The sequence below is a fragment of the Ooceraea biroi genome, chromosome 9 (assembly GCF_003672135.1).
Source record: "Ooceraea biroi isolate clonal line C1 chromosome 9, Obir_v5.4, whole genome shotgun sequence".
Taxonomy (NCBI): domain Eukaryota; kingdom Metazoa; phylum Arthropoda; class Insecta; order Hymenoptera; family Formicidae; genus Ooceraea; species Ooceraea biroi.
In genome coordinates, this window is record NC_039514.1 from 11447580 (window position 1) to 11472606 (window position 25027).

General features: G+C 41.9%; 2 protein-coding genes and 1 long non-coding RNA gene across 4 annotated transcripts in view; 1 reads left to right on the top strand and 2 right to left on the bottom strand.

Moving 5' to 3' along the window:
* Positions 1 to 8415, bottom strand: part of LOC105283102 — a 104989-nt gene extending 96574 nt beyond the window's left edge. For both annotated transcript variants that reach the window (XR_003406979.1, XR_894637.2), the window contains exon 1: positions 6956 to 8415. This is a non-coding gene — a long non-coding RNA (uncharacterized LOC105283102). The remainder of the gene's footprint in view (positions 1 to 6955) is intronic.
* LOC105283108 (netrin-1) overlaps positions 1 to 17313 on the top strand; it is a 162016-nt gene extending 144703 nt beyond the window's left edge. The window contains exons 5-7 of the mRNA XM_026972305.1: positions 8422 to 8490; positions 11171 to 11381; positions 11871 to 17313. Of these exons, the coding sequence (XP_026828106.1) occupies positions 8422 to 8490; positions 11171 to 11381; positions 11871 to 12015 (425 nt within the window). The 3' untranslated portion in view covers positions 12016 to 17313. The remainder of the gene's footprint in view (positions 1 to 8421; positions 8491 to 11170; positions 11382 to 11870) is intronic.
* A 1161-nt stretch (positions 17314 to 18474) lies between these two features.
* Positions 18475 to 24912, bottom strand: LOC105283104 (TBC1 domain family member 14). Its single transcript, XM_011345570.3, has one exon. It carries the CDS (start codon positions 24241 to 24243, stop codon positions 22366 to 22368), a length of 1878 nt encoding a protein of 625 aa, XP_011343872.1. The 5' UTR covers positions 24244 to 24912; the 3' UTR covers positions 18475 to 22365.
* Between the last annotated feature and the right edge of the window lie 115 nt (positions 24913 to 25027).

A 25027-nucleotide genomic window follows, 5' to 3' on the forward strand; every position in this document is an offset into this window, starting at 1 on the left:
TACAATCGTGATTGTCGCATTACTGAATATGCTGTGACAATATACAGTCGGAAGGCAATTTGTCAAATTGCCAGCAAACTCCATGAAACAATTGAACATGCATCGGGCAATTTGTGAGAACTTGTACGCTATTGATCGAGGCTATTCGAGTCACCCAAATTACCAAGTCCGGACACGACGTGAAACGCAGAGATAACCGCGAGAGTAACTGCCGCAGTTCGATAGCGGATAGAATCGAAACCATAAACCGCTTAATCGCCGTTTCAATACAGACAGTCACGTTCCTGTTCGCCTGGTTGCCTGCTTCTTAATTTTAAATTAAATTTCGCAGATCTTTAAGAAAGATTTTATAATATATTTATAAATTGCTTGCTTCTACATAACTATTTAAGTGTTCTTTTAAAATGATTAATGTCCCTTTCCTCAATTAATTATAAAATATATTATCGATCATTCACAAAAATATGTAAATATAATAGTTAAATATCTCAGTTATATTAGAGTCATGAATTACCTTTTGCCATGAGCTGAAAAAAGATCACCATCTCTTTCTCTCGCGGATCAATCTTACATATCCGAAGATGAAACGTACGGAGTGAGCTCGAAGAGCTCAACGTACGAGTACACCTATCGTAACAAGCGATCTGGAATGACATGGTAGTTCAGATCGCGAATCTCGTCCTGCTTGAGAACTCGCGGAACAAATCGGGAACTTGGCATTCCAGAAACACCAAAGCCGCGAGCAAACCCGCAACAAACGTGGGACTCCCGATCTTCGCGATAAAGTTCGCACGGACAATCCACTCGTGGTGAGTTCCCTCGTCGACGGATAATACCGAGCCGTCGAACTGCGTCGCAAGTGCGCGGAAATGGCACGAAGGGGATGGATCGTAAGGGGGTGAGATGAGACGGAACGGCTGACCGCGTTCGCAAGCACGGAATCGATCGCGGTGTCGGCCAACTGAGACGATAATCCGTTTAATTCTCGACTAACGAGACGTCCTTTGTGTCGATTAACCGGTGCCGATCGCTCCGCAGGATCATGCTGGTAAGGTCCAGCTTTCCGATCGAGCGGTTATGCGTCGATCCAAGCCGAAACACCCACGAAACCGACTTGCTTGTGTTCCTCACCGCTGCGTCTCGGGATGTCACGGTTTGACGTGAATGCAGCGGAAGGTTGACCGACTGACATGTAAGAGCGGAGAACGCGGTTACGGTGATGCAATTGCAACGAAACGAAGTTTCTGCTTGAAGAGATCGACACGTTATTCTGTTGATTAAATGAAGAAGTTGAAAAAGGTGAAAAAATGAGAGAAAGAGATGAGGCAAAAGCACGCGATTCTCTCGGTTGTTCAAAGACCAATCGGAATTCGTGATCCCATCGGTATGAACGTTTCAACGATTCCGCCGCGTAACACCGACCGCGTATCATTGTACAACTGTGTGCGAACGTGACCTGGTTGCATCCGGAGAATTCAGCGGATCCGGAGGAACGTCGTGTTTCCGGACGTAGTTTATTGATTGCACGGTGTGCGTGATATCGCGCCGTTTGCAAAATTCCCGTAAAATATTTAACGAGACTGCGGGAAAGTCAGATGCAAAAAAGATGAATTTCTGATCAATCGTTAAGCCCAAAGGGATAATTAAATGGAAAGAAATCGAGATGATGGGAGTTTACACAGCCTTCGTTAATTTGCCGAGAGACCGTAATCTCTCAGCTGATAATAAACCCCGGCGCTGAAACATTTCGTCGAGCTTTACGATATTACGGTACCACCAGCCCACGCGTGGCGTTACAATCGTTTTATTATACGTCTTCTTATACGTCTTATACGTATGCTCGGCATCTGTGGAGCACCGATTTCGCTTATATAATGTTAAATCGTCCATGTTTCCACGATCCGTGAAGATCGTGTAATTACGCTGCAATATCACGGTTGCGGGGATGTATACAGCACGTCAGAAATTCCAGGGCGGATGTCGAACCACGTCGCGCGTTTCCACGCATGACCACGTTACGCGATAAAGGTTCATTTCGGTCCATGAAAATTGGATTTTCCAGGATGGCACTACGTGTGCGCGACGCGCGCGCGGACAATATATGCAAGCGGTATTTCCCAGCACGACGATGTATCCGGGAAATATTTGATTTCTCGCGCGACTTGTTTGTTTTTCGTGGAAAACTCGATGTTACGATAGTAACGGCGCTATTTCCGACCGCGAACCTGTCTTTCCTCCGTTTGTAGCGCGTGTACACGTACATACGTGTTTCGCGGCGCTATCACGCAATTTACGATACCTGCGCGATACAAATCGATCAGAGTACAATAAAGGCCAATATTATGTTATTTATGGTCGGTTTAATTGCGAACATATTTCAGACGTATGTATGTACATATATGAAAAATTGTTCGATATTTTATATCGACGTTTCATGTTTAGCTTTTAGTTTTAAATCAAAGTTCAATTCGTTGGAAACGTGTGCTCTCGAAAATTGTCAATTTCAGTATGTACTTTCGGATATGTATTAAACGTTACGTTAAATGCCATAGAGTTGCGATAGCCAGTCGACTTTCAGTTTCGAGACAAGGGATGGTCCTGACCCTCTCAAACAGACCGCGGAGATGAATTACGTCAAAGTAAATTGATTTCGAAGCAATCTCCTGTTCTGCTTCCTGCGGACGGAAGGCAATGAGATTTATGAGAAAAGCTCGAAGGATCCCGGACGGTTTTCAAAAGTATTATATATCCTGCCAAGTATGTTCTGATTTTATCGTGAGAGGTCTCTTAAGAAGTTCAACTTGAAGATGAGAAGAGATCAACGAACGTATAGATTGTTCCTGAAAGGAAAAGATATATACGCTGCAAAAAGAAGGTGCACGCGAAGCTTCGCCAAAAGCCAGTTGAATTATAAAACGGCGTATTCGCGCGTATGTTACACGTACTTTTTCTCAGTTTAATCTCGCCGTTTCTCGCAACAGTCCTTTCCTGCACTTCGTCTCGAATAAAGATGTTAAAATATTCCACGAGCGAGTATATTGCACACGCGCGTCCCAGTTTCCGTAGCAGCGACCTGCACTTACAATTTACTTTGGACTGGCTGCTGCAATATAATCTCATTATTCCGCGAATGCCTAAATGAGGCGAGTGAGAAAATGCGCCCGCCGCATCTGGCTTGGCTCTGTCTCTTTTTCCCTGTCTTTCTCTCATCTCCTTTACCAACCTCCTTTCCTCTCTTATCCGATGGCTTCCAGGAAATCTTTCCTCGCGAACTTTGGATTTACTTGACGAAACGTCGGTACACATCTCGCGTAGATAGCACCGAACGCCTACGCATGTTCGGCCACGTTGAGCGTAAAATACGCGGGAATCAGCCGCATCATACTCGCGCAAATGTTGCGGCTTATTTGGTGCACGACGTGTCACGAGATGAGTCTCGTTATATTTTTATTACTTTAAAGAACAGGATAAATGAAATCTTGGCAAACCGAAATTATTTTTACTTTCTAAAAATAAGAGAAATTTATTATCAGACATGACAATCACTTGAATTTAAAAAATTGAAAGTTAGACAATTATTTAACTTTATCTTTCTAAGAACCATTTTAGAATTAGGTAATTGTTGCATTGAGCGCTTCACATACCGCGGACAGATTTATCAAAATCCAATTTCGTTTCAGTTCATACCACCTGAGGAACCGCGCCGCGTTAGTGTTTTTCTTGAATAGTTTTAAAAATGCCACGACTACGGCAGGAATTTACGAAATTTGTCTTTAAACCTTGAGCATGCGTTTCTGTGCACGCAGCATGACCCCTCTGCCAAGGAAAACACCGCCGCGTTGCGGAAGATTAATCTACGTCCGCCGTTAGGAACGGCGTCGTCTGGAAAGAATCCGCACAGCATGGGCACAAGATTAAGCCGGAGCAGGAAACGCACTTTCTTCAATATTCAGATAGGATAGACAACATTTAAATCCAATTTGTTGGAGTAAAGATTCCAAGCAGTAATCAAATTTTGCGTGAAACTTTCATGGGTTCCGATACTGAAGCTTGACGAATAAATTTCTACGTCTCTCCAATGTTTTATGTTTAACAAGAGACGTCGACAGCAACATGGCTTTCGTAAAACGGAAATAGTATTAGGTCAGATGGATAAAAGCAAGTGTGATAAAATTCTCCGTCACTTTGCGTAATCGTTCCTAGTAGCGATTAATGCGCTCAGAATATGGGAGACTAAAAATACGCGCGTAGTCAAGGTTAAAATAACTTGCAGAATTTATCCCGGCCAGAGAGCGGATGCCGAGGCGTCAGTCTCGAATTAACGAATGGGCTCATATTGCGAGATTGTGAAAATTAAGCGTGCTACGTATATAAATAAATTCGAGGATACAATATACATATTACGACAGATGACACACGAAAAAAGAATTCTTTCACCGATTCCATTAAATCAAATTATTTCTCCAAATGCTCCTTTAAATAATTTAATATACCTGTTTAGTAGAACACGTGAAAAGGTAATCATAAAAATAATCTACTCGACATTCGTCTAATTCTATAGCAGTTTCGGGATCCTAAATAGACGCTCTTTGTGGCATCAACCAGCGATTTCGCGCGGTTACAAATTGACGACGATTAAGGCACAAAGAAAGACCGATCGGACGCCTAGTGTTAACGATGCCTCTACCGATTGGATCTAAGCGGATTACATGCGCGAATATCAGCGTCTAAATCGCGCGACTTCCGACCGTCACCACGCTCGTCGTTGTGGACCGATGAATGGACCAGGATGAATGGCGGCTCGTTTAAGGGACGCGCTTGTGAATGGCGCGAACGTAACGCGCGTGTACGCGCTATCCTGCACGCCGCGCCGGAAGCACGTCTTTCTTCGTGCCGAAATATAATAAAATACAGGGAACGAACCACACGTGACGAAGGGAGTATTAAGGGTGAGGCAAAGGCTACGTAAGATAGAATGAAAAAAATACGCTACGACACGAGAACGCACTGACGCGATGTGACATTATATGAAATGCTGATTTATAAATCAGGATCTTCTTGTTTACTCGCGGACGCGCGACGCCGTATTTTATTCCTCGTCGTCTATATATGAGACTTTTCCTTTTCGTTACATTACAACGTTATCTGAAAATCCCCCAAAGACGACAGGCGCGCATATGTCTCCCTTTTACGCATCCACGCGTGCGATTATTTACCGATGCATTTAGGGGAGCTTACACGTGTACAAGCATTTGTTAGTCTGGCACTTGCAGTACGGCGCACATCATTAATTCGAAACAGCATCGTGCACAATTGTACGCGGCTGATTATAAGTCGTTGTTGAAGAGAGAGAGAAAGTTTAGTAACGGGATAATTTATAATTATTAATACTCTTATTCATTTTCCGATTCCGTGCGTTTACATGTCGTTGAATAATCGAGAGAGCTCGCTTTTATTTTCCTACGCTTTTCTGTAAGCTGGAATTACATTTCACGTTCCGTAATTCTTCTGGTTTTAAAGCCACTGGTATTTAAAAGTCGTTGCAGTTTCGGAACAATTCGAACGAAATAGCGTACACGCTTCGACCCTTCATGAAAAATAAAGCAAATCGCACAATAAAATCGTTTCTAAAGCAAAAGAAAGAATAAATCTATAAATACTTTAATAAATTCAAAACAATGTGTATGCTGACTGAATTAGACGAAATATCAACTGTGGTCAGATTTATTATGTAAAACTTTGTCGTGGAACGGAAATTCAGTTTCAAAATAAATGCAATACCTATGCACTATTAAAAAATATTTTAATAATTTAACAAATCCAAAGTCCAGGCTTCTGGAAAATGTAAGCGTGATTTAATTACGAAGATATTTAATATCGAGGATTACAGGATTTTACTGGTTGGACTTTAATAATGAGATATTGAATTACTTCGAATAGCCTTTATTTTAACTTTTAATTCAATTCAACGAAGATTTGAAATTATTATCCCCGATCCCTTATATCGCAATTTCACATAATTGTTTCCCTTAATTACTGTACGCAGTACTACCACGTAACAACGAATGAATCGAAATTACATTTCCAGGTTTTTTCCGTTGTTAAATCTCAAAAGGATCCAATTATCCCAATTTGAACGAGCAGCCGCGAGCGAATTAATTTCATGTACATTTATATATGTTTTCACGCATACAATCGCACCCGCTAATCAATCCGTTCTATTTTTTAATTTTATTCCTCTGGAATATCGGATGTATTCGATTTTTCACAGGGCGCGAGAAATCACCGCTAATAATTGGAATTAAGTTACCGAACAGCCCGGAGGTAGAGATCGGCAGAAGTAGAATTATCGCGGTAAGAACGAGATAAATAAGGAGGGCGTGTGTACCTTTCCCGGCTTCGACAGTGCGTAACCGCTAAACCTCTAACCACCGAGTGTTAAAACGAGCGTCAGCCGCGAGAAAAAGATTAAAGAGTTTCCTCGGAGGCGTCTAACCATAATTACGGGATCGACACGGACCGCTCTCGCACGCGATCAGGGTGGTATGCGAATCACGAACACGCGCGTGTATACGGACCAGTGCGAATCCGTATTTAAGGAACGGGAAGACACAAATTCCAAATTTTCTCTTTTTCTCCAGAAGCCAAACCAAAGATCCAGAATCGCGTACACGCGCGCTCAAGATAAAGTAATTGTGTGCATATGAAACAATTTTATCACCGGTTGAAACTTTCTTAACATTCGCTCGATCAATTCCTAATAAATAAAAAACTAATGATTAAGTAAACTTTCGATGTACATGCATCAGGAATATAAATATACGAAATCGTGTATCATAATTACATATTAATTCTAGCTTTAGAAAAGTTGACTTATATATTATAATATTTTAACGCGATTACAAAAATAAAAAAGCAGTAATCATGTATATCGGCGATATAAATGTTCACTTACTACTGATGCGCCTATCTACTTATCCACCCTACGCTAAACGCGCCTGGAACGTAAAGGATCCCAGACACTCGCGCGCGTGTTATCCAGTCTGAAAACAGCGTCTCCGCTCCCAAACGTTCGCTTTTTGCTGTGTTATTTGCCGTCCACCGTCCATTCTCGCGGGTCGGATGCACGGCGCTCGAAGTCGTAAAATACCAGCGTCGCGCATACACACGAGCGAGCGAGAGAGAGAGAGAGCGCGCGAACTGGTTGCTCTCGTATCGGAAAACAAATATTTCTCCCGCGGCCTACCCCGTCGGCTTTAAATATTTGGCCGGGACCACAGGTTTCTCGCGCCAACTTCCTGCACGTTGCAACGCACCCCGCGACGCGCAAACAGCAATTTTCGCAAGATTCAACTCCCGATTCTTTTTTCAACATTAACGAATGGTCACCACGCCCTTCCGGCTTCTACATTTGAGACGAGCGTCCCGAAACTCGCGTCACGAAACTCGCGTCACGACGCCCAGTCTCATCTCCAGCGAACGGGCGAACTATAACATACTGCTCGGGGAATTAATTGAACGGCTGCGAGACGCGGTGCTTCGGGGACGCGCTGACCGTACGGGGTATAATGGATGGATAGTCGCGGCTAGATAATAGATGGATACGCCGGTGGATGATAATGGGCCGTGTCAAGTGCGAGACGAGCTGAAGTAACCCAAGTGTCAGCGATATGTACGCGACACGAGGTCGAAGGCTCCCCGTCCGTGACGTCATGACCGGGCCCATCAGGCCGCGTATGCGTGTAGCCGTTATTACACGAGGCATACTAGGGAATGGACGTGAATGAACTACCTTTCGTCTATGAATTCTCGGATCAACTCGGAGCCGATTTTTTCTCGGCAAAAATTATTGTTTAGGTAGGAGAGGTACCTTTAGTCTTGCAGTTTTTAACAAGCTAAGTAGGGCTTTCTAAATTATTAGTAATTCTAAATTAAATTCTATAGGTAATTCTAAAATAAAAATTTTTATGTCAAATCTCTCTTTACATGAAATCGCATTACAATTATGTATAAATCTAGCTTGCAGCGAGATGCATATCTATATTAATCTCGCGCTTAATCGTGTCTGCTTCTTTTATTGATTTAAAATCCTTGACCGTAATGGTCTTAATCAGACACTTTTAGATAACGACGTTACTTATTTATTACACACTGCACGATGCGCCATACAGACGATTATAGTAACATGGTCGTTTAATCGTTTCGATAACCTCTGCACAAGGATCAATTGCAACAATTGCTCGACCCGACCGAATCGTATTCTGCACGTAATTTAAAGAACGCTCTGCTAACGACGCGTTTCCTCGTTCGCAGACGTCCGCGCACGAGGGAATTAACTACGCGGTTTAACCCGCACCGCCATAAATTGATTAAGCCACTGAGAGAGCGGCGTAATTTGTCTTCTACTTTGTTTTGTTGCAGATCAGTGCGGAAAGTGCCGCGCCAGCACGAAGAGGCTAAATCTCAACAAGTACTGCAAAAGAGACTACGGTAAGTGTCGCCAAGCCAAACAATGTCGTGGACGAAGAACGCCACGTATTAATCGCGCTCAACCCTGATATAGCGAAATCCGTAGGAAACCAATCATCGCGCGTAAATCCCTTTCGCCGTTACGATTTTTGGGGTCTCTATAATTAACACATTGCTCTATCTACATATATATATATTTATAGCGGAATATATAAAAACAAGACAAAGAATCGATTGAAAAATAGAATGAATATAAACAGTCTCATTGTTAGACTCCTGCATCAATATACCCTTGTTTTTCTCACAGATAATAGTTAAATCCGATATCATTATATCACGGCGAGCTAAACGAAAACGGATACAAACGGACATAAACACGATGATACTATATATAGACAGTCGTCGATTTTTTGGCCCGCCAGCCGACCATTGCGGGAAAACATTGCACGACACAAAGCCACTGGAATTGTTTCGGCTTTTATTCTGGGATAGATGTGTACCCGCCCCAGTAACGCGTGGAGGGTGTAGACGAAACCGAACGATTCATGCCGTTCTCCCGCTCTGTATCAAAAGTCCTCGAAAAAATCGAGCACATAAACGTACGGACAGAGAGCAACATGAAAAAAAGAGAAACCCGGAGAGAGTAAAGGAAGGACAATGGCAAATTTCACTCTTTAAAAAGCCCAGCAAAAAATTGAAAAGTAAAGCATTAGACCAAACGAAAACAGATTTTGATCTACAGGAAAATATCTATTCACAAAGAATGTTATTCTATTATAGTTCACATGTTTCTGCAACAATCGTGCAAATTAACAGCTTCAGTTAAATAGTCCGTATCTCACATTTACTATTATTTAATTACAAACTAGTACAACACGGGCGGGCACTATTTTATTTTTCAATATTAATAATGCCTAGAGTTCTCGATGATTTAAAATTCGTTAAATTAATAGATGAAAAATTTTAGCCCTTAGACATTGTTTCTTTTTCCGAGAAGTTCTGAGTTGTTGATATAATTATTTTTTATATTGCCTAGAGTTCAACAAACGTTTCGATCTATTCGTTAGACCATCTTGAATGTATATCAGTAAACCATAAGCGAAATAAAAAATCCATATTAATAGTTACAACGGTCATTAGGAGGACATTAATAATTAATGAAATAATCATTCATCGCTAAAGGATCAAGAACATTTTCTCACAAAGGGATTTCCAACACTCAAATTTCAAAGTTGTTAAATCCATCATTGTGGAGAACGGAAGAGAGGAGACAGGGTTGTTTGCGTACGGCCAATGGTAGCTGTCGGCGAATAAGGCTCGCGTTTTAACGGTGCCGGGGCTTTCAATAATAGAATGGTATGCCTTTGAGCCGCGGTCCGGCGCGGGTTCGGCCGGGCGGCAGCCTCGACTCTCTCCTGTCCGTCCGCTTGATTCAGCGCAGATAAATCTTCAACAGGTCTGCACTTAGCTGTCTCCGACTTGGAACAGCGGACGAAACGACTGCGCGCGCGTCCCAGCGCAAAGGCGAAACCGATCGAGAACAGTGGCGCATCCGCACACCATTCCCAACGCCGCCACGCGTGCCTCCACGTATTTCTCTGACGAGGACTAAAGGATGCACAAAAAGAGATTTCGTAAGCCATGGAGAATGTGCAAAGCAAATCCTCTCACGCTGTCTCGGCATTTGCCTTGTAAAATTCATCGAAGAGAAAATCATGATCTTACGCAATTCCGCAACAAAAATGGAAGAATGAAAGAAATAAGAAAACAGATATTCCGGTAACGTAAAGAGAATCGTTATACTTTTGAAAATAATCAACATTCTTTTATGCGTAGCAAAAATATTTTTCTCCCGCATACATCATTATGGATTTGTTATCCAGGATAATAACTCAACAATACGAACCGCGAGAAATCTCGCTTCGCTACAAAACTGTCAGAGTAAATACGTGCTTCCGTTATATATTCCGCTATCCTGATCCTGTCCCGCGAGGAATGAAAACTCTCAGGAATACGACGTGAGGAACAACGCGGCCCCATGATTCGAATAGCAAACTCCAGGGTCAAGCACGACGGCGTATAAACTCGTAACACCGACGTCGAGTAATGAATGGTTCGATCGAATGCAACTCAACGCTGAATCGTTTCGCATGACCCTAGTCCTCCTTGGCGAAAGGCTAATAGTATCCCTGTCCTGAGGACGATAGAATCGATGGTACGATCGTAACAGAAGAGAAAGGTCTGTTACCCGGACCACAACTGCCCATTCGATTCTACGGTCTGAACGTCGATTCAAAAGGACCCAGACGTCCTTTGAACGTAAGGAACACGTGCGTTAAAGGCTAATTATTATACGTTCGATACGTATTCTGGTTGCAACGTAAATACGTAAAAAATCGATTCTACAATTATATCCACTTAAGATTTGGCACGAGAAAAATTGTCCTGTCAAAAATGCAGCGATACAAAAATTTAGTAAAGGATTATTAAATTCATAAAACGTACGCGTGTGTCACTTTATTGGAAAAGAAACAATATTATTTATTCGATGTTCGAGTCATGCTTTCGCGTCTACCTACATCTCTCTATCTACATCGTTTCAGAAATATTTTGAGACAATAATTATTGATCCACTCTCCATATAATATAACTTAGTGAGATTATACGTTTGAAATATTTAATACGTTCTTTTGTATCGTAGCTATTCTGGGCAGAATAACAGACAGACACAAGAAAAGCGACGGTTCGCAGGCCGGCACAAGCGTATCAGGCACATCCTGGATCCGATTCACTCTGAACATCGATTTTATCTACAAGAAAAACCCTTCTTCGAGGATCCGACGTGGCGACATATCTCTCTACGTTCATTCGTCTGATCTGGCTTGCAGATGCCCGAAAATCAAGCCCAATAAGTAAGTATCTCATCATCATTCTTCATAGAAAAAGCCTTATTAATAAGACTGATTTTAGAAGATTTGTCTTTTTGAAAGAACTCCTGCTGATTTGACTTTTGATATTTTGAAATCTTGAAATTTTATTCTTGTATCTAAACGACGAGTTTTCAGGCTCAAAGTTTTGCAAACTTACACAATTAATTGCAAATCTCGTTACACACTGTTCCTAATATCCACGTAATATGTAGCGTTCTTCAAAGACATTGTGAAATATATTCTATCTTGCCATCCTTCAAATATATCCTAGACCCATTTTGCGTAATTTCTGATTATTCGCTCGGCTTGGAAATCAAGCCTGGCGGTCTAGGGTTTCTAACAGGACAGCTCTGATAATCTGAAAACTGACACGGCTACAACGACCGCGAACCGCCTGTCAGATTCTGAAGGCAAAACTGCGGTGCGGCAATCGCGATTCACGTACTCACAACGGCCCTGTTACGTTCGCAGGTCGTACTTGATCCTTGGCCAAGAGAACGACGGTGGTGGTCAAGGTGGGCTCACGGTGACGCAGAGGTCGATCGTCATCGAGTGGCGCGACGAATGGCATCGCCGAATGCGCCGTTTCCAGCGGAGGGCGAGATCGTGCCATTGAGGTGCTCGTACGTCGCGGAAAGAGAGGAAGAAGGGATAGAAAGCAAGATAGAAAGGAGACGAAAAAGCAAGGAAGAAAGAAAGACGGAGACCGAAAGCGAGAAAACAAGAGATTGAAAGAGAGAGGATGTGCGTGCGTACGTGTGTGTGAAAGAGAGTAAGAAAGAAAAAGAGAGAGAGAAATTGATCCCCTCCCAAGCCGTGTTCGTAGGAACCCGCATACACATCTTGATTTCCCGGCCGCGAATACCGATATCGGGGTGCCGATTTTGTTTTGCGCGCGGTACTCGTCGACGACCGTACGTCGAAGGCAACGAGGAAGGAGGGGAGCAGCGTTCGCCGCACAGAAATGACGCGGGCGACGCGCGGATTGCGAGAACATTGCGCTATTAAGTTGATTCCACAAGCGATCGATAACTGCTGAACACACGTTAATGTATCTCGACAATGTCCGTACGCATCATCGCGTATAATTGTATACGCGCGTGCCTGCACAGAGATCTTTCGACTGAAAAATCTGTTTTTTCGTTGAAAAAAAATGTTCGAGACTCGTCCGAATGTTTGGCAAGCGTTCGTAATCTATGGGAGATGCAAGTCGGCGGAATTCGCTTTAAGACGATCGTCGCAAACGACGAGCACACATGTCCGCCTTACCGAACGTGGTACCGTATGACACGTAAAACAGGCAAGCTTTTTCAAAACGCGTTTCTCCGATAACTTGGACCGTAATTCATATCGATCAACATCAATTTGCTAGATAGAAAAAGCGTACGTGTATGGATCGTACGCGATATGACGCGAATGCGATATACACGGACGGTGCGTTAACGCATCTATATTACGGAAGGTACGGTCATTAAAGCTTAATAGATTCGGTAAAGCGAAATCAATCTCCGAAATCGTATGCGTCGTTGATGCACCATGTCTTTAATCCTGTCGACCGTCATTTATTTTGCTCTTACAAATGAAAACGAAGTCGGTAATTTGAAACGTTCGCTTTCTTCCTTTTAATGCTACTTTTATCTTATTATTCTATTATTTGATAATTGATTTTGCCCTTTCTCTTTCGTGTGAAAATAGTTTTAAACGTATTATATACACAAAATATCAAGAATGAATGTAATAACCGAGAATTATGCATCACGGCGCATATATTTTGACGTCACTGAATAGTAATGGCGCGGTGAAGGTACACGTGCCTGAGAAAACCGCGACACACCTGCTACGGAAGCATGATTCAACTGCGTCCAACACTTGGAGGGCTCGTATCGTCGTTGGTACTAAAAGGCTCTGGTCTCAAGTAGACAAGCGCGAAACGCGTACGTACGTGTACGACGTCTAGCCACTTCAAATCTGACTTATTCGCGGCCGCCTTGTCTCAGAGCGCACTCGGAGAAAGTGGGCGTGAGAGGGAAACAGCGCGAGAATCAAACGAAACGAAAACGGATATGAGGCAGGAACAGATGAGAGAAGATACATTGAGGCATGCGAAATATATTTAACCGTTATGTATTATCATTAAAGGTGTATCACGCTGGAATCTGAGAAGCGTTATCGTTTCGATCGCCTTGCTAGAAAGTTAACGTGACCCTCAGTTATCCGACATTGAACACTGCCGGTACAGAGTATTTCAGATAGTAAGCTATGTATGTTCTCTTTAATCATTTTGAAGATCTTTCTCGAGCAAAACTCGAGAGAGAAAAATCGTTACTTGTTGCAAATTTATCGTTTCAGTATCAAACAGTTTGATATTTAATTCTCAACCACATTTACAATTGTCAAATTATTTCTAAAATTCGATTCGATTTTTGTAGATTTCCCGTAAAAGAAAGAAAGCTTAATTTTTAAGCGTTTGTCACTTCACAGCTCTTAATCTTTGTCAAAACAGTCAATCTCGATCTCTTTGAAACATCTCTAAATAAAAAGCAGCATGAAAAGTCAATTTTGATAGTATTCTTCCAACACAGAGAAAATGACCGCGTTTTCGTTCGATCCTATCGATTGCCGAGCAAACGTTTGCCAAGTCGAAAGATCTCCTTCAGACACGTGATATTTGTTGCTTCATTTAGCTCTTTGTCGAGCTCCTTCATACCCAAGCGAATACTACTTAAGATTCGTACAAACCAATACAGCAGCGAGAGCGCTTATAAATTGCACTCAGGTACAGCAAAAATTGTTCGAGTTGGATGCGCGTGAACAGAGATCTCAGCAATCACGTTAAAGCGTAAAGCATTCTGTGCACAATACAGACATTGATTCATTCGAGACGTGCGGATGATTTGCTCGGCCTGAACGCTTCCTTCAGCGTGCGCCGAGCTAAAATTGGAACGCATGGCACTCGCTGAGAGGACACGCGTGTCTCGCTCGATCGAAAATAATATCACCGTGCATCTCGCGAGTCGCTCGCTCAATCGGTTCGATGTTCCGGTGAGCGGAACTTGAATGGCGCGGTGCCTTCGTCGGACGATCGCTCGTGACAACACGCACAAGAGCATCCACAAATGTTTTCTACGATTTTTGCCCTAATGCACGGGCATGAACAGGAGCGTTGCATCGCGCGTCGTTTCTCGGCTAGGCGGACCACTCGATTGGAAATTGCGTAAAACTCCTCCCCTCCCTCCCTCTCTATCGCGGCTTCCGTTTTAATTTATTTATTCTTCGCTCGCTCGATCATCGCGCGTCGACCGTACTCATATAGAAATATCACACGCGTTCGTTGAATGTAGATTTTCTTGTACATTATAAATTATTAAGATCCTTTTCTAGCTGGTATATTCGGATCGTTTGCGTCATGGATTCCACCAGGCCACCGGCGGGGACGGCGGTTAATCATAGATACAATTGCACTACAAGCGGCATACGAAGAAAAAAGCGTTGAGCCGCACGATAGTCTTCTTTTTTCATGTCATCTGATGTAATCGACGATTCAAACCGCCCGTTACGTCCCACTTTCAAAGGCGTCCGATATCACATGAAGAGCACGCGAAAGAACGGTAGCGCGACTATTCTTCCAGAGCTGAGTCTTTCTCGCGACAGTAAAAGGGTTTCGCGAAGATCCGACGACCGAACGGCAGAAGCGTATTATTTAGAGGTAATCAAATAATCTGTAGAAACGTTCGTCCGTGTACGTGGCGCGACCACGTGCTGCGTCGTTCGGTAAGGGAAACTTCGAGAGAGACTACTTTGATCCTCCAAAAGAAATGGGAGCGTTGTCTGCGCTACAAAGTGTAGTATTACATCGTAGTAATCAGCGCGGGCTATTGTAGACCGTTATGCGCCACGATGCGAAATACGTACAACTGCGAGCACGCTGTTGTACGATTGCGATCAATCCATGAGTTATTCTTTAGGCATCGCGACTTTTTACGAGCAAAGTTCCTAAATTCTGCCGAATCCTCCGTTTCGATGGAGATTGAAAACTCCGTTCCTTCCTCTCGGATTTTTTGACGATCGGAAGAAGCGCGGAAATGATCGGAACGAGGAGGAGAATGGTTCGTGCACGTGTCACGTTCGAGGAGGAACCGACAATTATCGACGCTCGTGTCGGATCAGCGCGGCGATAGCGCCGACATCACTCGATTACGCGCCAATCGAGACGCGCAACGTGTGCGCATTGTCGCCGAGCCTCAGTGCGACGAACGGGGTTCTAATTCCATCAACGCGATACAAATTATGCAACGTGCTTCCAGCAATACTCGCTATTTAGTATTCTCTCGCGCTCGATATTCATTTTAGAGTATCCAACAACACTGGGAATAGGAGCAATTTTTGATTAAGAAAGAAAAGCATGCCATACACAAATACATTAAATACAGAAAAAGGAAAATCGCGCAGATATTATAGTCGCGCTGATCACACGCGGAAGCGTCGCAAAGAGTGCCATGGGGAGAAAACAGTCGTACGCTCTTTCGTACGTGCCGTAGTTGACAATGTACGTACGTACTTACGATTTTAACGATGGCTGACGTCCGTTGGAGCGATTCCGACGATAACATCACGGATGGACGGCGGACGTTCACGTCGTTGCGAGCCCATGATACCACGGAGACGATCGATCTCGATCCGACGATCTACGCGCTGGACGTTGCCGCGTTCTGAAATAAAAGATCGCAAGCGATTGAACCTGCGCGACTGAACTTTCGCATTCCGAGTTTCGTGTCGGGATTTTTTCACACGCGCACTCGAGATGATTCACAGTTGCCTTCATTGCACGTTGTATTGTTTTATGTACTCGCAAGTACAGTGCAAGTGTATACGAAATGAAATTTTGTTATTGATCACTCTCATCGCATTGCTCGTCTCATTAGATCATTTTATTAGTAACCGCGACAAGATCCGTGATAGGATCCATCGTCTCCGTCATCTGCGCTATAATTACATGTATAAAATGTATCAACTTAAGATAGCTTTAGATTAAGATTGAAAGACTATATCATCTATCCGCAAGTAACACGTACAGTCGGGGGTTAAGGAAAACCTCGCGAGCGTTCGAGTGATTAGAATAACATGCGGATTCATCATGAATAAACAATATCGACCATCATCAATCGTCGCGTCCATAAAAGAGAGAATCTTTAGTACGGAGAACAGTTTTTTAATTCGAGAAGAGGATTTAATCTTTGAATGAGTTAACGCTTTTCTGACAATCAATCATATCTTTTTGACTGAAATATACGCACATATCGTCGATCACCGATTACATTTACGACTGAGAATAGAAGGACGGAGATAAGAATATCGTTAGAATCGCGCGACTTAAAAACAGATGCTCATTGATTTTAATCCCCGACTGTAAACGATACGACATGGTGTAACGTTAACGGGCAACTTATCCACGCCCCTGTACGTAATTCGATGTAACAAAAGAATTTCATCGCACGACTAAAAGCGTGTTACACGCGAGTTCTCCCGAGACTCGTCGTGCTCGGAGGAAACGCGAGTCTTAATCGAAATTCACGGATGACAAGTATATCGTAGAGTTGTACGCGATGTCTCGCCAATAAGAGTATATGTTATTTATACCTCCGCCGTATTAATCGATCGCTACTGTACCACGATTATCACTTAGACCCGATTAAATTATTAAGTGTACCGTCGTGTATTGTGGTGTAATAAATGTGATTAGTTGTACGAAAAATAAATGCAACGCATAACAATTGCCGTATATCTGCACGTGTACTTTCCCGATCTCGAGATTACCGAATTTGTTGTAATTACATGTATATCGTCATATTTTGATTGTTGAACATTATTTAAATGTGTTTTGTAATATATAGAAATTCATTTCTACTTCGATTGATATTTAACGCAAATGTTTTCGACTTAAAGCGAATTTCTTGTGAAACGTTATTTTTCGATATCTTTAATATCTAAAAATATGAATAATAATAATAATTAATAAAAATATCTTACGATTTATGCCATTAATTTAATAATACTAGCAATTACATTTCGATATTTCAATAATTATCATCTCCTATATTATCATCCGTATCTGCTTCACATTTCAGCCGCAAACGGTTGAGAGGACGCCAGTGTACGGCCGTTTATCAAGCAAAACATTTGAACAAGACTAATGACTCTGATAATATCTTTTCATGTTTTGCTAAAGGTTTTCCCTCATTTTCTGCTGTTTTTAATTATTTCGAATTAATGACACGTACATGCCTAGCAAAAATCGTGCGCACATCACGAAAGTTTTGATAAGAAAATATCGCGTATTAATACACGAAAAGAATTTTTATCGCTGCTCCGTGCGACCGTAGAAGCAAATTGCTAACCGTAATAGTAAGAATTATACGTAACATTTAACAGGTAATAATAAACGTCTGAAATTTTACGAAAATTATTTACAAGATTTTCTCATCGGAGATTCTTTTCGACGATAATATTCACGAGAAATATCGGACAATTTGAAGACAATTGTGCGATTGCTGCGTCGCGTTTATGACTGATTGCGATTCGAGATTTATCAAAAACTAATTTGATATTAAATTAAAATATATATAATATATATAATATATATTGGGACTAAAAATCTGGATAAAACAGCGAATTAGAAGAGGTTATTTAATCACGGAGTGTCACACATATTACACACGTTATAATAAGCGAATTATTATGAAAAATATAATTAATACGATTTACTACGGGAGAGGTACGCAACGAAACGCAGAGAACTTCAACTGCTACTTGGTGCGATCGTAGAAGCAAGTTGCCGAAAGCACAATAATAACGATCGTACGTGACATTTAACGGATTACGATGAACGCCCGACGTTTTGCGAGTGACATCGATTTGGCGCGAATCAGTCATTATTTCAATATAGTATATCTTAATCAGTATTAGAAATGATCGGAATGTCATCATCAAAAAATTTATTGGCATTACGTAAACGCACATATCGATACTGGCTAACATAATATGAACGCAAATATGGTAAATTCAGAAACTCGATGCGTCATAGAGGATAATTTTTATTTATATAGGAAAAAAATGTCATCCAGAGATATGTTGCATCATTTACAATATTTCTTATACGCGTATATCAGTATGCTTTTCAATCTCTTGTTCGTAGTCCATTATACGATATAAAAATGGTCATTACACTATTGCGATAAATATATCGTTAATCCTTGTGTCTCGATTGGATCAGGAAGCAAGCGTGTGTGATTACACGTACATAAAGTTCTCACAGTACCGTAATCGTCCGTGTAATAAAAAGCATAGTCAGAGACGTCGTTGTGCATCACATGTGATAACGTAACGTGCATTTTACGGAAAAATCGTCTACGGGGGGATCTGTAAATTCGTAATGTAAACTAACCGGTTCGCAAATCCACGTCTCACCGCGGAGGGAAGTCGTCCTCCTCGAATTTCGTATTAAAAAATATCAAGATTTTTTTTCTTCTAAATGTACTAACGTCTCTATGTATACTTTACAGGTTTACCAATAGGTACGTCTGACAAAATAAATACTGGGAGCGACTCTTTAAAAAATATATATTACAATTATATTGCACTTAGGGTAAATGTACACGATAAAACGCGTATAAAATATACAACGAGTTCCTCTATCGAGGCACTAACGACAAGGAACACAGAAGTGTCACATGGTGCATGCATGTTTGTGCACAGAATTTTCCTCAACGTTTGCACTCGCACGATTTTAGTAACTCTTAGGCATCGTATCTTCGAACTCACGTGGAGAGAAGTTGAAAGCCTAAAATACACGTAGGTACATTCACATTTACGCGAGATAATTTCATCTACAGCGTAGATATTCGCGATGATGACGAAACGATTATTTTACAAATTATTGAAAAAGAGATTTTACAGTATGAATTTTCTCTAATACGATTATCGATGTCGGGAGAAAACTAAGAATCGTTTATATATTCAATACAAACGTTTCTTGCGTATCCGATAAACAAATTGCGGATATACCTGCAAGTATTTTAATGCAGTCGACACATACAAGCATACGCGACGTGAACACGTGATTGGTTACATATTACACATACATACGCACTTCTGTTTGTAGTACATCGTGTCTATTATTACATATTCGTCATGATTATTACATGTTCGGTAAGGCGGACAAAATTATAAGATCTTTGCGCAATTAAACATCCCGATTTGTATTTCAATTCCATTACCATCCACCGAAGAATTACACATAACTTTATCGATTAGTTACATAAGCCATCAGTATAATTCGTCGTAACATAGTGCTGCTAATTGTGAAAACTCTTGCAACCACGATACGGTCGGCAGCACAACATCGTTACCATCATCAATCATTTTACGAAAATAATTACGTTACGTCCAAAATTGCAAAATATCCACATGTACGGAATATACGAATAGATGCACGATTCAATCACGAGGTAAATAAAGCATCACTCGGCAGATGCACAAATAAAGCTGTTGCAATAAAAACACAGACTCAATGTTAAAGAAAATCACAATCTTACAGGTAAAAATATCATTTAAATAAAATTGAAAAGTAAAAGAAATAATATAAAATAATATAATTTCGCATCCATATCGATGAATCGTTAATATTCAATTTAAAAATCTCTATTCGTTTCAATCTCGCATGAGCATCAAAATACTTCGTTGAGTGCCGATATTTCCTTATTAATCACTGCGCGTACAAAGATTGGGGAACATCAGCACTTTATATTGCTGGAAAAATCTGTAGCACGCGTAAGTGCACGAACGCAACCGTTCACCTACCTACACACACATTCGTAGATGTACGTACTTTCACGTCCAGATCTCCAAAGTAACTCAATTCGTCGCGTACTAAGCTAATTATATCTATTATGCATTCATTTGTGCTCTTTATACACATGTATCGTACAAACTTATTCCTTATTGTTCGTGTGATTCGCTAGATAATAATTTGGAATAGTGGATGGAACGAGAGTATTGTCAATTAAAAACTAGAATATTACTCTCTCTCTCTCTCTCAATTCTCTTACGACTTGCGTTTCAAAAGCAAGTATTCGCGCTGCTCACATCTTGATTCGTGAGTCATATATAATATGATGTAAAGCATACAGTGCCACCAAAGTACTCACTGGTCCACGCAAAATATTACGGAAAACGTATGATGACAATCAAGATAGACAGATAATCTCTCTCTCGTCTCGTAAAAATAAATGAGAATTTAACGAGCCACCGCAAGTGTCTCATATTACGTGTATGTCTCAGCGACTAGTATTTCCACGGACGCTTTTAGCTATGCCATCTTGCTCATATTTATAAAAGAGATATACGTGGATTTGAATATCATTTTATATCTGCGGATGATGACATGTTTCTGTATAATTTTAAGCTCTCAAGCCATGCTACATACTAAGCTATTGCAATGTGCTTGCGTCTATCATCTTGGAGAGACCATCACGGTAGCCTCGAGATTGATCAATCAATGGCACCATGTCCATCCAAGATGTCGAGAACGGAAATTCCTTCATTCCGTGCATATCCGTATCGAACCGATCGGTATGCAACAAGCACACGTAATAAGCTTATTGCAGTTAAATCGTATGAAAATACACTTTTGAGATTACTTCCTTAGAATAAGGTTCGGTAATTGCGTACAAAGTCCGTACATTTCTAAATCTCGAATTTATCCTAGCTTCATCACGAAGGCCACTCAAAAGACGGGACATGATAAGATCTCGCTATCTGAAAACTGAACATACTTCAGCCACACAGCACCGAAAATAATCCGAAAAATTCATCTAAATACCGATTTAAAATGTAGAGATTAGTAAAATTGCGTTGTATACAAGAGACTTCTTATCACACGTTTCACAGTGTAAGTAATATCATACTTAATATCTTATCCGTGACTATCGAAGACCAAAAATAACGAAGCAAAATAATGCATGCAGCGCGCATTGATTCGCGCTGGGAAGAACTCCAATTGCACGAGAACGTAATTTATCATATCTCAACAGAAACTGAAAGCGCAGTCACACAAGTGGTACGGTCTTAGTAAATATGGCGGACGTATATAATATCTTTAGTAAATTATAATAGATCTTCTTATAGAAATTCGTTAATTTATGTCTGCACCAGTTTAGCTTCGCTCTCTCGCACAAGCCAGTATGGATTTTCGTACGAAATATGTCTTGTGGCGTGTAATCTCAATTATCTATACCGTTAGGACGTCTTATGACAATAATATCTTGAATATCAGCGTATTCGGAACGTTGCTGCAAGTAGCAATTGCGATTATTTTGTAGCGAGGACTTCTTTTCAATCTCGGCACATCTAATTCTATTCGCGAGAGATTACATATATTTACGAGAATAATACCTGTGTTGTATATAATGAATATGTCGTATTCGATTATATATTTCCCTTCAGTCTTGAAGAGATTGCTTTCAGCGTAAATTTAAAGAATCGGTCAATATCTGAAGGCTGAGATATAATTGTGCATGTAGAGAGCATTATACACGTCGATATGTGAGAAGCAATATTAATTAATAGTAGTATTTCATTTAAATATCATAAATTACGAAAAATTTTATAACGAATCGGTGGAAAATAAAATAGAAACGAGATAATACGTAGAATTGAGCTAAACTTTCAACCTAAATAATATTTGCTGTAATAGTTATCGTAAAATATTTTTCAAGATATACCGCAAATCGATTTGTCGCATCTCGAAAAATACTAAACGAAGATGCAAAGTTAATACTATCAATAGAACATTCGCGATTCTTTCTCTATATTTCAGAAAATGTTTTTTTGCAAGAAGACTCCATTTTTCTTATCACAATAAAGATCATAGCTGAAATTCAATTTCGCTACGGCCTCCGTACAGGCTAAATTATGAAGAGAACTGAAGCAACATTTGCTGGAACGTTGTAGTCCCAACGGTAGTAGACATCTGACTAATACTATCGAATAAAGATTCCGCCTGTAGATTCTCTGGCAATCTAGTTAGAAATTGTGCACCGTGTACAAAGTCCATTTTCAATAACTCTTCTTGATAGAGATGTAACACTCCCAGCGCCGTTCTGAAAAGGAACTCGTCCCCGTCTCTGAGAAATACGTCCCAGATCCTACACGCGACATCGAGAGGCATTGCTTTGGCATATATAGTGTACATCCAATCTAACAGATACAAGTCTGGGCTCAGTCCGGCTACAGTGAAATGAGAAAAGACTTTTGGCAGCTTATGCGCAAGAGCACTGGAGTATACTTTGTAATAAGTGTTCATTCTCTTTTGGTCCAATGTAAAGGCGGCTCTATGGCAAGGATGATTCAGCAGATTCGCGAAGCAAGCAAAGGCGTCAGGTGGTTCCATGTTTAACGACAATACAGCGCCCACAAAACTCATCCCTTGCACGTAGCCTACATCCGGTCTGTATACGGCATACGCTGCCAAAATACCCTGAAGGCTATCGGATAATGGTCCACCTTCCTGAAAGACACATAAGGTAGGAAAGGTACGAGATACGTCTAATCTGATTGCGGCTAATGACTCGTTGTTAGGGCTCGACATCGCCCTGTCCAAGCAGATATTATAGAGGTGCGGCGTTACATTCAAGTTATTCGGAATCGCTAATTTCCATACCCTACCACGAACACTGGGCGGTAAACCACGCCACCACAACTCGCGTACTTTTCTCGTGTTCTTGACACTCTCGAACTTGGGCAGAACGTACGTGTTCCACGTGTTGGAATCCTCGGCCAATCTCTCTTCCTCCTTCAATTGATATTCCCGTTGCTGCCTACGCTCTTTCTCTTCGCGCAATTCTCTTTTTCTTGCTGCTTCTAAAATAGCACTGTATTGCTTACGATGACGTTCTTCCTCCAGCAGGTTTTTCGCTGGCAAGTTTGCTGGTCTCGGCTGTTGGATCAAGGCTGTGCTACCGCCTACCTTGTCGACATTCCTTGACGGACTGCTAGTAGGCGTTGACCGTTGCGAATCCTTATTCTTCCATGAAAACACATTCTTGGTGAAGAGTGAATTCAGTGCCCAACGTTGCTTGGGTGTCTTGTCGTTTCTCTCGACGTGCGGCTCGTCGGATCCAAGAAAACTTCCCGAGGGTGATATCTCGCTGAGGGAAGACACCGTGCTACTGCACGACCGTGGCAAACTGTTCCTTGGGCTGCTGTTTGCGCTAACATTTTCCAGTTTCATGTATTTATCCGTATCAAGTTTCACATTGGAGTAACGTTCCTTACCGTTACGTGGAGATTCCAAATATTGAGGAGTAGTACAATCGACCCGCGTGTCGCCAGGTGTCTTGGTCTCCTGCACGGAATACAATTGCTTGGTGGAAGGATTGTAAGCCAGGGACATGCTCTCCAGGGCATGATTCAGGCTAGTTCCCGCTACCCCCACGGACACGACGTTACCAGCATCGTACCATTTGTTCTCTCTGATGTGTACGCACAGGGCCTTGGTCTTTGCTGCCGGTATTGGCGCCACGTCGCATGCCAATGCCTCGTCGACGTTGACGCTGTCGCAACGCACCGAGTCACCGTTCAAAGAGACCAATTGCTGCTTGGCGACCTTCGGCACGAGATTGCCGGCGATATAACCGGATTCGCGTCCGGTAACCTTCATCACCTGAAAACTGTTGGAGGCATCGTTGTAGCGAGACTTTAAGCTGCTCGATGCCTGAAGGACCTGTCCCGACGGAACGGGATGTGCGTTGATCCCATTCAAACGCTGGGACGTCGCGGGACTCTTCATGGCTGATTACGACCACCTAACCTTGCGCGCGCGTCCAGGTCGCCTCTAACCAAGGAGGGTAGCCATTCGCGCGCCGAGTTCTTCCACGCGAGGCTCACGGAGAATCCGCGCACGGTTCGCATGCTTTCTTATCGATTATCAAGTACCTCGAGCGGCCCGGCATGAAAAATGATCCTCGACCTGCGACAACGCGTCACGATTCGACGATAAGTCGTGCGACACCCCCGTAAAGCAGCCAGCACCAGGCAACGTCAGGCGACTCCCAGGGACGATCCTCCTCGCAAAATGTCACGATCGCCTCGTACAATTACTTCCAGGTTTATCAGCAGACAAGACTCTCGTCGATCGCGTCTGAAGATACAACCTTCGACGATATCAGACCGTGGCGAAGACTCACGCTCCTTCAAGTTGATCGCGACCATGGACCAAAGGATCGCACGGACAGCGCTGCAGCGAATTCGGATACCCGCACTATTTTCCACCGTGCCCCGCTGCACATAAAAATCAATTAAAAGTGCGACACGAGTGTCTTGCCCAAAGTGTCTAACGTTCCGTCAAATAACATGTGATAATATTATATTAGTTATTTGTTATGAAACAGTCGAATGATATCGTCACCGGATTCGAAGTTCGACATCCGTCATTCTTTTTTCAGAGCAGTCTATTGGCTCGATTATTAATTAGTTTGAACGGGGAATTTCTGGGAAAAATGGCTAAATTCAGTACCTTTCGCAATACAGTGAGAATTACAAAATGATAAAATTTAGTAAAATAAGTTGCCGTC

What these genes read in the sequence shown, in the direction of transcription:
- LOC105283104 (XM_011345570.3), bottom strand. Translation starts at nt 24,243, where the DNA reads ATGAAGAGTCCCGCGACGTCCCAGCGTTTGAATGGGATCAACGCACAT.